The sequence below is a fragment of the Bufo gargarizans genome, chromosome 2, assembly GCF_014858855.1.
Source record: "Bufo gargarizans isolate SCDJY-AF-19 chromosome 2, ASM1485885v1, whole genome shotgun sequence".
Taxonomy (NCBI): domain Eukaryota; kingdom Metazoa; phylum Chordata; class Amphibia; order Anura; family Bufonidae; genus Bufo; species Bufo gargarizans.
This window is the reverse complement of record NC_058081.1, coordinates 679,892,691-679,906,474: the sequence shown is the minus strand read 5'-3', so window position 1 is coordinate 679,906,474 and position 13,784 is coordinate 679,892,691. Positions and strand designations below refer to the sequence as shown.

General features: G+C 43.7%; 1 protein-coding gene across 3 annotated transcripts in view; it reads left to right on the top strand.

The window, feature by feature from the left end:
- Window positions 1–13,371, top strand: part of ALG9 (ALG9 alpha-1,2-mannosyltransferase) — a 170,398-nt gene extending 157,027 nt beyond the window's left edge. For 2 of the 3 annotated variants that reach the window (XM_044282300.1, XM_044282299.1), the window contains exon 15: window positions 9,895–13,370. In XM_044282300.1, coding sequence (XP_044138235.1) covers window positions 9,895–10,018 — 124 coding nt within the window. In that variant the 3' untranslated portion in view covers window positions 10,019–13,370. Of the gene's footprint in view, window positions 1–9,894 lie in introns of all 3 variants that reach the window. The other variant, XM_044282301.1, reaches the window with a different exon arrangement.
- Window positions 13,372–13,784: the final 413 nt, after the last annotated feature.

Genomic DNA, 13,784 nt, shown 5'->3' with positions numbered 1-13,784 from the left:
GTGTGCAGGTAGCTCAAGAAGAGTGAGTGGCGGCTGAGTGCAAAAGCATTACGGCTCTGGTGCACTGACATCAGCCAGCGATATCCGTATATCTGTTGTGTGTGTTACTCATAGTCCCTTCAGCATGAAAGCATCAGACGCACGTCTGCAGGAGGCCCATGCTTCATTAATCACTTGTCACAGCCAGGCTGCAGCAGCGCGAGGTGCCCCTGTGTTCTCCGGCCTCTGCAGGCAGCTGCGCTTCCTAATCCCTTCTGACGCACTTGCTTACGTACGCTCTCTTTCCATGGAGGAGACATACTCTTACTCCAGGCTGCTCTCAGCAGAAAGAAAAGCAATCCTGACTACAGATTTAACCTCTCCTTCTGCTCCGCAGCTATATTTTTGGTGCTGGAATTTTGCATTCGTTTCCATAAACAGTTTCGCGGAGAACACGTCTGACAAGTGACCCCCAGATTTAAAAAAATTAGCTCTATTTTTAAAGTGGTCTCCAGTTTACAGCTGCTTTAAAGAAAGCGATTCCCTAGCATAAGGCTGTCCGTAGACAGTAGATAAATGTGCCTCCTAACCCCAGTACATATGCATGCTCGGCTGAGTGTGCAGGTGGTATAGATGAGGTCAGGCTGCTGCCACACACCTCTGCCGGAGGCTTAGCCCCCTTAAAAAAGGATCTGTCACCTCTCCTGACATGTCAGTGTTAGTAACGGTTTGCAACTGTCTCTTGTAAGACCAATTCTGGAGCATCTACTCTCTGTTGTTGTGTTCCTTTGTTATTCCTTCTAGAAGTTTATGTATGCATTGCCTGCAAAATAGGTCCAACTAGGGGAGTGCCCCTGCATCAGACTGTGCAGGGACAATTCCCCCCCCTCCCCCGACTGGTTACACCCAGGTGGCGCTTTATTCAGGCTGGTAGCAATCCATTCATACACTTCTAGAAGGAATACTAGAGGAATGGCACAACATAGGGTCTTAAGAATAGATGTTCCTGAATTGTTATTACATGGGGAATGCAAGTAGTTACTAAAACCGACATGTCAGGTGTGGGGGCAAAACAAGGTTGAAATCCAAAGCTTGATTACATTATGTTGGCCGAACCGGACAATTTTAGCTTGACCATTTGACCATCTAATGTCTATTGCAGCTGTTCCTCAAACGCACATGTTAGGTAGATGGAGTTCAACATGCCCGATCCATGGGGGATTAGTCTCCAGCAGCAGTTTTCTCCACTCTCGCCATTCAGAAAACATGCATGCTCGGCTGAACGTGCATGTGGAAGTCTGGAGTATAGTTGTATGTGTATTTCCAGCCTAAGGGTCCATTCACACATCTGTGTGTGTTTTGCGGATCCTCAAAACACAGACAGCGGCAATGTGTGTTCCGCTTTTTGCGGACCGCACATTGCCGGCACTAATAGACTATGCGTATTCTTGTCTGCAATTGCGGACAAGAATAGGACATGTTCTATATTTTTTAGGAACGGAATTTCGGACCAGGAAGTGCGGGTCCGCAGTTCCGTATCTGGGCAGCACATCGTGCTGCCCCATAGAAATGAATGGGTCCACAATTCCGTTCCGCAAAATGCGGAACGAAATTGCGGACGTGTGAATGGACCCTAACTGCCCATTCCTTCTCTTCCCCCAACATCTGCCTTTGAGGGAGAGTCAGCAAGCCCCTAGTATACATTAGATGGTTAGCTGGTCCTGCCAGCTGTAATGTAATGTGTATGGGCAGGTGAATATTAATATCGGAAATAATACGCTCCCAATTCACTGCACGTACCTGCCTGACCTGTCAGCAGAATACAGAGGCCATGTATAGAGCAGTCGGTGTCGGCAGCAAGAATAACCCCCTATGTTTTGTCGTATCCTCCACCAAAATAGTCACAAGCCGTGTTTTAAATCCCGCTCCTTAGGGTCCATTCACACGTCCATATGTGTTTTGCGGATCCGCACATAGCCGGCATTGCGGACAAGAATAGGACATGTTCTATTTTTTTGTAGAACGGAAGTGCGGATCCGCAGATGCGGACAGCACATTCCGGCCCCATCGAAAATGAATGGGTCCACACCTGTTCCGCAAAATTGCGGAACGGATTCGGACGCATTTTGCGGACGTGTGAATGGAGCCTAATAGCAGTGTCACATTAGGGAACTGCCATTTATATGCAATTTCTTAAAATAAAGTGGAGCTTCTAAGACAGTTATCTCTGTTCTCCTCATAGAAGGGTAGGTGTCACTGGATAGGTCAGTGTATGGTCACACAGAGCGGCTGTGCCATGGACGTAGTGTGGTTGCTCTGTAATCGACTAATTAGGACCTGATTGTTTAATCGGTCTTCAACCTTAATGTCTGCACAGTTTTTTGCAGATGCAACGTGGCCATTAATAATGAAGACTGACTAAACAATGTGAACATTTGAGCCCAGTGCAGCTCGTATGGCCACACGGTACTCGACCACAACGCAGCCACGTCAATAGCACTTCAATTTATTGCAGCTCTGGCCGCTCTAGATTTCCAGATTCAGTCTCTTTCTGCCCCTATAAAAATCTTAAGGGGGTAGACTTATTAAACTGCCATAAGGCCTTGTCACGTGGATTCTGTGCCAAAATTCTGGCAACAGGCACGTGGTATACACGCTGTATTAACTTCAATGGGCCTGTAAAAGCACTCAATGTGCTATCCGCATCTGTTGCTCAGTTCTGTGGCCCGGCAAAAAATATAGAGCATGTCCTATTCTTGTCCAATGTGAGGGCAAGAATAGGCATTTCTATTATTGCCGCCTCGTTCCTTTCCACAAATTGCGGAACGCACACAGCCAACATCCATGTTTTGCGGACCGCAAAACACGCACACAGACATGTGCGTGTAGCCTTAACGTTAGACAAGTTTACTATTCTTGTGCATGAACCTTTGTAAATTTGGAGTTACGTAAATCCTGCACCAGATTTGCTAGAATTTTGTCGGTGCCAGAAATTCTGTCCATGCGCCAAAAAACTGTCTAGTCCAAACCAAAAATGTGCCATAATTTTGGCGCATGGAGCAACCAACCCTTTGCAGCAAAGCCATACCCACCTTGTTGAACATGGCGTAAAAGTGAAAAACTGTGTGAAACAGTTAGTAAATGTATTGCAAAGTATGCACTGCAGTTTTTGGCGCAATTTGCACGAAAAACTGGCACATTTGTATTAGTAAATCTGCCCAACTTTCTAAAGCTTTATAGAATTCCAATATTTCCACATTTTCGCTGGAACTTGTCATTTTCTGAACTGGAATATGCCCTAGTTTGGTGTAGAATAATGCACTTCTGTGGTGCCCACTAGATATGTGCAAGGGGTGTGTCATATCTGGACAGTGGGGTACTGTACCCTCAAAATGATTATCGACTAGTGCTTAGATGGCTGCACTGGTGACGTGTATACACCTACAAAGGTGTCTGACAGTGGTATAGCCCCAGTAAGCAGTAGATGTTCCTATTCCTGAACCATCAGGATTTGACTTTATGCGTCGTTCTTCTACGTCTGTCTTCGTACTTGGTCACAGTTCAGATTACTCTTCACTCTCCATATACATTGACCTGAATAGCACTGGTTAAAAAGAATGTGTACCTCTACTGAAAAATAATTTCTAGCAGTTTGCAGAGATGGGCCAGATAAGTGTTACCATTTGGGACGGGGGGGGGGGGGGGGGGGTGTTCCTGTCTTACACTCTCCAATCAGTACTGACGGAACAGTAAAAATTCAGATTCTACTAGAGAATCTCAAAGCTGTACAGAGAAAAGGGCTCCAAATTTGTATTAAACACCATTTGAAAAAATGATTTTACTCATGAGTACAATGCAATAATAATAATAAAAAAGTTGTCCCCAAAGGTGTCCATAGCCTTTAATTTTTTAACTTCTAGTAGGAATAATAAAGAGATGGCAGTACATAAAGTCCTAAGAATAGATGCTCCAGAATTGTTCTCACATGGGCAATGCAAGTAGTTCCTGAAACAGACATGTCAGGAGAGGTAATAGCTCCTTTTCAAATTATTTGTGGCAGCTTTTTACCTTTGGTGCCTGTGAGGGTCTCACTACATACTGTATACCTCTTCATATTTCTCTTGCAGATGCTATTGTTTTTAATGTAGCATTTCTCGTACAATTAGGCCAACAGCAGTACTTTCAAATGTCACTTATTTCCCTCAAGCAGTGCAGCAGAGAAAAGGTTAATGACGAAGGCGATTCGGCAGGCTTGACGACCCAGCTAGATCCTCTGGGAGTTTCGTAGAGCTCAATTGACGTCAGGTCCTGTACAGTCAGCGATGAGCTCCTGATACATGGAGATGGTAATTGAATTAGAGAGCAGCCACCTAATTACACCGAGCAGACACTTCATTGTCAGGAACCATTTCATTACAGATAAGGCGAGAGCTCGGATTTCAGCATATCATGGTGCAGACGTTTCTGCTCCCGGCTATGACACACTCTTCCCTTGCGTAATTGGTCCCATGAGATGCAGCTACTCCAACCACCCCTGCCGCTCGGCGTAGCTAGAGACGTTACTGGAGATATATCAATTTTCCTTCAGCTTATTGCTATGATTGTCGTGGGTGGTTTACGGAACGTTTCGGGGACGATCTCGGGTTAAGGACTTTATTTACTGCTCACTAATAGGAGCAAGAAATAGCGTGATCGCATTGGAATTAGAACTTTGCATGCAAAACATCCGGTCTGATCATTCGGCTAGTGACATATGTGCTTATGCGTTTTGCAATGTAAAGAGCGAAAATTCACAGCAAATTCCACGAAAAAGAAAATGGCAACAAAGTTTGCAGGTGGATGTTTCCACAAATTCCAAGGCGAGACTGCAACCATTTTCTTCCACTGCAATTTCCATCCCATGTGGATGTACCGTAACAGGACTCGCTTGCAGGTGTTCCAGCAGGTCCTAGATAGGTGTACAGGGTTGTGAAGATCAAATGTTGGAAGCATCCCGACTGCCCACGGATTACACACCGTTTGTTCAATTGTCCCCCAGAGTGGTAGTTTCTCTTTGCTGCAGCTCTCCGCTCAGGGGTAACTTAAAGGGGTTGTCCCACGAAAAATATTCTACAGTTTTCAGACCAGCACCTGGATCTGAATACTTTTGCAATTGCATGTAATAAAAAATTTAGCATAGCCACTGAGTTATTTAATAAAATGTATCTGTATAGCGCCACCTGCTGTTTTTGTTTTTCTTATTTCTTTGACCTGCTCACTGAGAAGGCTGCACATGCTCAGTTTCATTCTTAAAATGCCTCCTAAGCTGTGATAGGGAGATAGCTGCAGCAGAAAGGACACGCCCCCTGAGCTGCAGCAGAAAAAATAATCCCCTTGAGCTGTCAGCATGATATAAATCTAGCAGAGCAATGAATGGGGAGATCTCTGGATCCATGTGAGGTGCAGGGCTGATTCTAGCTTTGTTAGAAAAAGATTATGTACTATATGATATCTGGTTTTTATTTTTTACATTAATCATGGAATAAACCCTTGAGGACCCTATTACACCACACGATTTTTTGTTTCCGACAAGTGTGCCGTATAACGAAGCAGACAATGAATTAGCTCATCTGTCGGCTGATGGGCATCAGTCATGAGGCTGAAAGATGCCCGATTATCGGCAGCATGAGCATGTGAGTATGTGCTCCCAATAATCAGTAGAGCTGAATGAGGAAGGAACGACTGCAGTAGCGATCATTCCTCCCATATTCAGTTGGCATTGGCCTGTGTAATCTGGTCAGTGCAAACCAGCGCCGATGGATGTGTTATCATCTGTCAGTGCCCACACTGCCCGAACATCGCAGAGACTTCCAAGTTGTTGCCTTATGCTTCATGGCTACAGCTGTGGACTTTTCCTAGTCTATGGAGCAAAGTGAGACTGGGGTTCCATGGGCCCACCAGAGAAAATTATTTTTAGGGCTAAATCCCCATATCAACAGATTTTGATTCCAAGAAATAGGCCCTAGTGGCAAGTTATTGGCTCCCAAGACTGCGCCAAATGTGTTCTCCTGGACCTTTGAGGCCCACTATGGTATCAAAGCTTGGACACATCAGAGGATCCTCTGGTAATCTGGTGGGCCAGTCCAAAGCTGCTATGCGGTAATACATATGATTAGATGTTGAATGGCAGGTTTACATGGCCCAATTGTCAGGCCGATTATTGTGAACGAAGTTTAATACAAATGTTAGTCTCCAATAATGGGCCCATGTAAATGTGCTGCCGCTCACAGTGTGCTGTCCGATTCCACACTTCTGTTCCGCGTCCCCGCAAAAAAAAAAGATAGAACATGTCCTATTCTTGCCCGCGGCCACAGACAAAAACAGGCATTTCTATCGTAGTGTTGCCAACTTGCGGTCCGCAGAATACTGAACACACATGGCCGGTGTCTGTGTTTTGCGGACGTGTGAATGGACCCTAATTCAGTGCAGCAGATCGTCCTGTCTAAACGGTGATCTTCTGCCCAGAATCAATGGGGCAGATTTACTATTGAAAAAACTGACATGCGTGCTTTGCATTTACTAATTGTTCTACACTCTTTTTGAAACATTTTACGCCTCACTCAACAAGGGGACATGGCCTTAATGCACCCTCGTGCATCAAAAATGCTCCACAATTTTGGAGCATTTTTGGACTGAAACTACACTGAACCAAAATATAAACGCAACACTTTCGGTTTTGCTCCCATTTTTCATGAGCTGAACTCAAGGATCTGATCTATATACACAAAAGACCCATTACTCTCAAAAATATTGTTCACAGATCTGTCTAAATCTGTGTTAGTGAGCACTTCTCCTTTGCCGAGATAATCCATCCCACCTCACAGGTCTGGCATATCAAGGTGCTTATTAGACAGCATGAATATTGCACAGGTGTGCCTTAGACTGCCCACAATAAAAGGCCACTCTGAAATGTGCAGTTTGATCACAGAACACAATGCCACAGTAGTCGCAGCGTTTGAGGGAGCGTGCAATTGGCATACTGACTGCAAGATTGTCTAGCAGAGCTGTTCCCCATGCAATGAATGATTATTTCTCTACCATAAGCCGTCTCCAAAGGCGTTTCAGAGAATTTGGCAGTACATCCAACCGGCCTCACAACCGCAGACCACGTGTAACCACACCAGCCCAGGACCTCCACATCCAGCATGTTCACCTCCATGATTGTCTGAGACCAGCCACCCGGACAGCTGCAGCAACAATCGGTTTTCATAACCAAAGAATTTCTGCACAAACTGTCAGAAAACGTCTCGGGGAAGCTCATCTGCATGCTCGTCGTCCTCATCGGGGTCTGGACCTGACTGCAGTTCGTCGTCGTAACCGACTTGAGTGGGCAAATGCTCACATTCGATGGCGTCTGGCACGTTGGAGATGCTTTCTGTTCACGGATGAGTCCTGGTTGTCACTGTTCAGGGCAGATGGCAGACAGCGTGTGTGGCGTCATGTGGGTGAGCGGTTTGCTGACATCATGTGGATCGAGTGGCCCATAGTGGCAGAGGAGTTATGGGATGGACAGGCGTATGTTATGGACAACGAACACAGGTGCATTTTATTGATGGCATTTTGAAGGCACAGAGATACCGTGACGAGATCCTGAGGCCCATTGTTGTGCCATTCATCCACGACCATCACCTCATGTTGCAGCATGATAATCCACGGCCCCATATTGCTAGGATCTGTACACAATTCCTGGAAGCTGAAAACATCCCAGTTTTTGCATGGCCAGCATACTCACCGGACATGTCACCCACTGAGCATGCTTGGGATGCTTTGGATCAACGTATACAACATTCCAGTATACAACGTATACATACATTCCAGTTCCTGCCAATATTCTGCAACTTTGCACAGCTATTGAAGAGGAGTGGACCAACATTCCACAGGCCACAATCAACAACCTGATCAACTCTATGCGACGGAGATGTGTTGCACTGCGTGAGGCAAATGGTGGACACACCAGATACTGACTGGCTTTCTGACCCCCCCCCCCCTTCCCAAAGTAAGGCAAAACTGTGCACATTTCAGAGTGGTCTTTTATTGTGGGAAGTCTAAGGCACACCTGTGCAGTATTCATGCTCTCTAGAAGATTTTTATCTTCATTCAGCAGGACTTGCGCTGACATCACCGCGCTCACCACGTGGTGAGCGTGATTACGTCATTAAAGGTCTTTGGCAGGTCCTGAAAGAAGATGATGCCGGCTGCGCGAACAACAGGATGAGGCGAGTTAATCGTTTTTTTTACTTTTTAACCCCTAAAGCCACATTTTAGTAAGCATAAGGGAAAATAATAAAATATACAAAACACCTAACCTAAACCCGAACTTCAGTGAAGAAGTCCGGGTTCGGGTCTGGGCACCCGCACGATAAAAACTGAACATCGAAATGCAATCTCAGTGCCTGAGCCCTTTGCACAGCCGCCAGCCAGGTAGGTAATGATCTGACGCTCCCAGAGTTAATTAACACTGGAAACATCAAATGCTTACGTTCCTGGAGCAGGAGCCCTCCCGACTCCTGAATTCAACTGTATTGCCAGACTGGAGTAGAAGGACAGAACATGGCAGCTGGCCACCAAAGAGCGGCAGCTTCTTGGAAGGTACTCAGTTCTGCTGGGGCATTATTTTGTGGTAAACTGTGGTGTCTGGCTCTGTTGGGGTATTTTGTGCCACAAGATGGTATTGCTGACCCAGTCTACTTGTGTAATCCCTGCCTTCTGTCAGTTTTGACCCACCTACAACATGGAGCTACTTTTTTTTTTTCCAGGGCCGCTTTAAGTTCCCAGCCCGCCTCTGTGCTCTTGATATTGTTCTGGTCTGTTTGGCTTAATTTTACATTGTGGTCATGTATTTTAAATGATTTATTAAGTTATGCTTCATGATTATTTTCACACCTTTCTGTGGTTTTATATCATTATAGAGAGGTGTTCATGTTGGTGATCCCCATGACTTGTGTTTACTCTACTAAAGAATAGAAGTTAACCAAATGCTCATGGACGACCCCAGCTCGAACAGGCCCATTCAGAGAAATTGGGGCAGTTTTACCAAGACTGTCGAAATTTGCACTGCCTAAGAATACAAATCCCAATCTCAGTATTAGGGTCCATTCACACTTCTGGTCCGCAGGCCCGCAAAAAAATAGAACATGTCCTATTCTTGTCCACAGCCACGGACAAGAAAAGGTATTTCTATTATAGTGCCGGCCATGTGTGGTCCGCAAAATGCGGAATGCACATGGCCGGTGTCCATGTTTTGCGGATCCGCAATTTGTAGACTGCAAAACAATTGCGGACGTGTGAATGGACCCTTAGGGCTCATGCACACGAACATATCCGTTCCGTGTTTTGATATTACTCCATGTGCATTCCGTTTCCGTATGTCTGTATTTCCGTTCCACAAAAAAATAGAACATGTTCTTCTATTGTCCGCATTACAGACAAGGATAGGACTGTTCTACTAGGGGCCAGCTGTTCCATTCTGCAAAATACGTAATGCACACAAACGTCATCTGTATTTTTTGCAGATCCGATTTTTTTTTTTGCGGACCACAAAATATATATACGGTCGTGTGCATGAGCCTTAAACAAATTTAGGATTTGGGTTCATGGACCTTTATAAATTTAGGGTATCGTAAATCATGTGCCAGATTTACGCCAGAATTCTGTCCATGCTCTAAAATTTTGTGCACGTTTTGTAACTGTGGTATTTTTGCCAATAAACTGAGCAGAGAAGTCGGTATGGTGAAGCGCCTGGAGCATAATGCTCACCCTGGAAAACATGCCCGCAAATGTGTCTGTTTTATTTGAGGAGTTTATTAGGAAAATGTAGGAAAATATGCGGGAATTTTTTGGTCATCTCCTTATTAACTCTTTCCTTCTTCTTTTCAGGTCCTCCAAACTGTTCCGAGCCTTTTATGTCCCATTTGTATCCAGTTGGCACACAACCTACTCTAATTACACTATTTTGAAAGCCCGTCGGCCCAAGCAGATTAAGAGGAAGAATTTAGGTTAAGTAAACTCCTGGTCCAAAGACAAGAACCCAGTTGGTCTTACTGAGAAATCTCCTAATATCCTCCTGTTCCAGCCAGGGGAACTTTTCATGAAGATTTGTTGTGGCGGTGTATCTGAGCTCTGCTGCTTTTTGACTGTAAAGAAGAGTCTTATAATATGTTCTGGTCGACTCTAAATTTACTACGATTAATACAAACATTATACAGAGTCGTAAATCTTAGTATCTTCACCCGGTATCTGCTTTGTAAAGGCTGCTACCATAGGTGTTTCCATTCATGATTCTGTGTGATGTCATGATGTTCTGTGCCGTGTCCATCTGTTAATGTGTTTATATAATTCCTGAAATCTGTCTATGGGGTGGAAGAGCCTTTAGGTCTGACTAGAGAGCTCAATCCATCATATTTATTTCTTCTACTTCTCTTTGGGTTCGGGTTGTAGCTTACACAAATATACAAGGTTGCCAATCATTGCAGACACCTGGAAGATCCCCTTACCACTCGAAAGTGAAGATCTTTCTCATCCTGTTAGGCCTAAAATAGCGTGACCAACGCCATTAATGGGTATAATAATCTGCCACAATTATTTGCACAGAAAGCAGTACCTCCTCAGTCCACAAGAAGGTCCACTCCACTTTCCCTATCCTCCACATCGCATCCATATGTCTTTGTGATATGTTTCTTGTTCTGAGACCAAAACTGAACATGGTGCGTGGATCAGTCCTGGTGAAGGTGCCATCAACGTATTGCCAGAACCTGCACATTATGGACAAATATAACATAAGCAGCTGGTAAAAAAAAAGTGTGAATGTTGTTTTATAACAACATAGATGTGCAAGTGTGGAATATACCAAACTCAACCAATAATTGAGGGATAAGTAGTGATATTTTAATTGTTTAAAGATACTGGACGACACTATTGAAACTACCTGAGGTTTTAGTAACAATAGCCAATGTTTCTTCTGCAAGCACCAGAACATGGAGCATTCTTATAGTACAGACCTCAAGAATGGTGGCAGAGATTGTTTACATGATCATTTAAGTTACGGCCTAGACATTTACTTTACTTGAGGTAATAAATTGATTAGTTAGTTTTAGTTTTAGGATGGGTTTCCAAGTTCAGGTTTCTTGATGCAAGAAAAGGAGAAGACTCAGTCTTTCCTTATACATGTCCTTGGGATGAGCTTCAAAAATTGCATTAAGATACCTGAACGTGTAAACCGAGCCATAATTTAGTATGAAGGTGGTGATTGAAATACATTGTGATGAACTGGAAATATGATATACTCTTTGTATGATATACTCTATGGCAGGCCGTACGTAGCCAGATTCTGGATTGTCAATAGTATTACATTGGGATAGATGAGAAGCTCCGTCAACCCATGTTGGGTTTTAAGGTGGACATTCACACTGGATTAAAGAGACACATACACCTTCAATGGCTATCGGCCAACATCGCTTTCTCCTGACTCCCCCATGCACATACATGTTAAGTTCATGCAAGTGTGTACATGTTTTAAATGAGGAGAAAGAAACTGTAAGACAATTCTGGCTGTTGCTTATTTCCCAGTTAAACAAAAGGATCTGGCAAATAAATTAAATTTGCCTGACCATTCTCTCCCACCAGCATCATCTGTCGGGAGAAAAGCCACTGCCAGAGGTGTCCCCTTTCCCCATTAAGAACATATTTACACTCAGCCAAGCCGAGCATACATATGCACAGAGAGATCAATCAAAATAGTTCTCGACTATTGAAGGTTTAGAGCTAAATTAACTTGCAGTGTACTTGCATTTATGTCCATCTTATATGCTGAACTTAAAGGAGTTTTCCTGGATTTTAATATTGATGGCTAGAGTTCACCAAAGCTAGCTTCGGATGTTTAAATTGAAGTCGCTTCGTTCAAATCTTCGGCATAATACTGTACTGTATGGGCTCCAAGGAGCCAAAGTAAGTTATTCACGAAGTTGCGCAAAACTTCATAAAAAATCAACTACTGAAGTTATTCAAAGTGGAAAACCACTTTAAAACTTGAAACTGAACTCTGCTTCGGTTCTGAGGTACCAGTCAGTACTTATCTCAACTCTATTGATGACCTATACTCTGGATAGGTCATCAATATCATATCGGTGGGAGTCCAACACCTGGCATCTCCACCAATCAGCTGGTTGTAGGGAAGGTTGCACTCCGCGTGAGCCTAGCGTTCCCTTGTTTGTTCACCTGCGCTGATCGACAGGGGTGCCAGGGGTCGGACCCCCGCCGATCTGATATTGATCAATATTAAAATCCCAGAAAACCCCTTTAAGAACCAGATTCATTCTTATGTCTCCTTGTATTTAATTTTTTTTAAAATAAAAGTTACATAACGCATCTTTCATCTGAGAACCTTGTTGCCAGAAATACTTTTGACTTATTAAAGAGGTTGTGCCAAGTTTTGAAGTTATCCCCAATCCACAGGATAGGAGATAACTAACTGATCAGTGGGGGTCTGACCACTGGGACCCTCACCAATCCCGAGAGCTGGGATGACATCCCCCATCTGATGAGCATGCGTCCTGCCACTTCATACGTTTTATATGGGATCGCTGGAAATAGCAGATTGCTGTACTCAACCTGCCGCTCTATCAGATCAGGGGAACGGGCCACTCCGCTATTTCCAATCAATTAGTTTTCCCCTATCCTGTGGATAGGGAATAACTTCAAAACTTGGCACAACCCCTTAAGTAGTGGTAATTTAAAAATCAACTGGATTAATTTCGTAGTTGTATAGCTACCAGGTATGGATGAATAAAATTCATCTCAGATATTAACTGTTGGTAACTTCATAGCTCTTAAAAATCTATACATTGCAATAATGACTGATTCCAAAAAGTTATGAATGAAACAAGGTGCAGATCCTAAAGAGCCAGAATACCAACATACCTTAAATTTTAGGTTTGATGTCCAAAATTCAGAAGTCTTTTTGAGAGGCTTCAGGAGGTCAGTTGATGAACATCTTCCCCGTCTCCTTAAAAATCCAGCTGGCGCCGAGGTTTGGCCGCCTGGCTCATGGATTCTGCATTGTTTTGTCTGTTCCCGGTTTTATTTTAAACAGTGGCTTGATAGATAATGTGGTCAAGGACAAAACTGCTAATTGTAATCAAACGTGCTTTCATTTTCTACATTACAAAAACTATTAGAAGCCAGTACCAGGATTACAGCGTTCACAATGACTTATTCACTGGTTTCCCATGTGCTCTACAATAGGCTGATTTCAGTCTTCTACTCCATACACTGAAAACATTAGAGTTACATAGTTAATACGGTTGAAAAAAGACAAATGTCCATCAAGTTCAACCAAGGAATAGGTGGGGATGCGAATCCCAGAAGGAAGTGAGACTCGTTTTCATTCTACATGTTTTCATAAGCATTTATGTTTTTTACTTTTAAGAATACGTCTAAACCCTTTTTTGAAACTGTCCACTGTTCCTGCTGTGACCACGTCCTGAGGAAGTCTATTCCACAGATTCACAGTTCTTACAGTAAAGAAGCTTTGACGCTTCTGGAGACTGAACTTTTTCTTCTTCAGTCGGAGGCAGTGTCCCCTTGTCTTTTGAGCACATTTTACATGGAACAGCTTTTCGCCTTAATTTTTGTATGGCCCATTTCTATACTTGTATAGGTTAATCATGTACCCCCTTAGACGTCTCTTCTCAACACTAAATAAATGCAATTATTTTAATCTTTCTTTATAACTAAGACCCTCCATGCACCTTATCAGTTTAGTTGCTCTC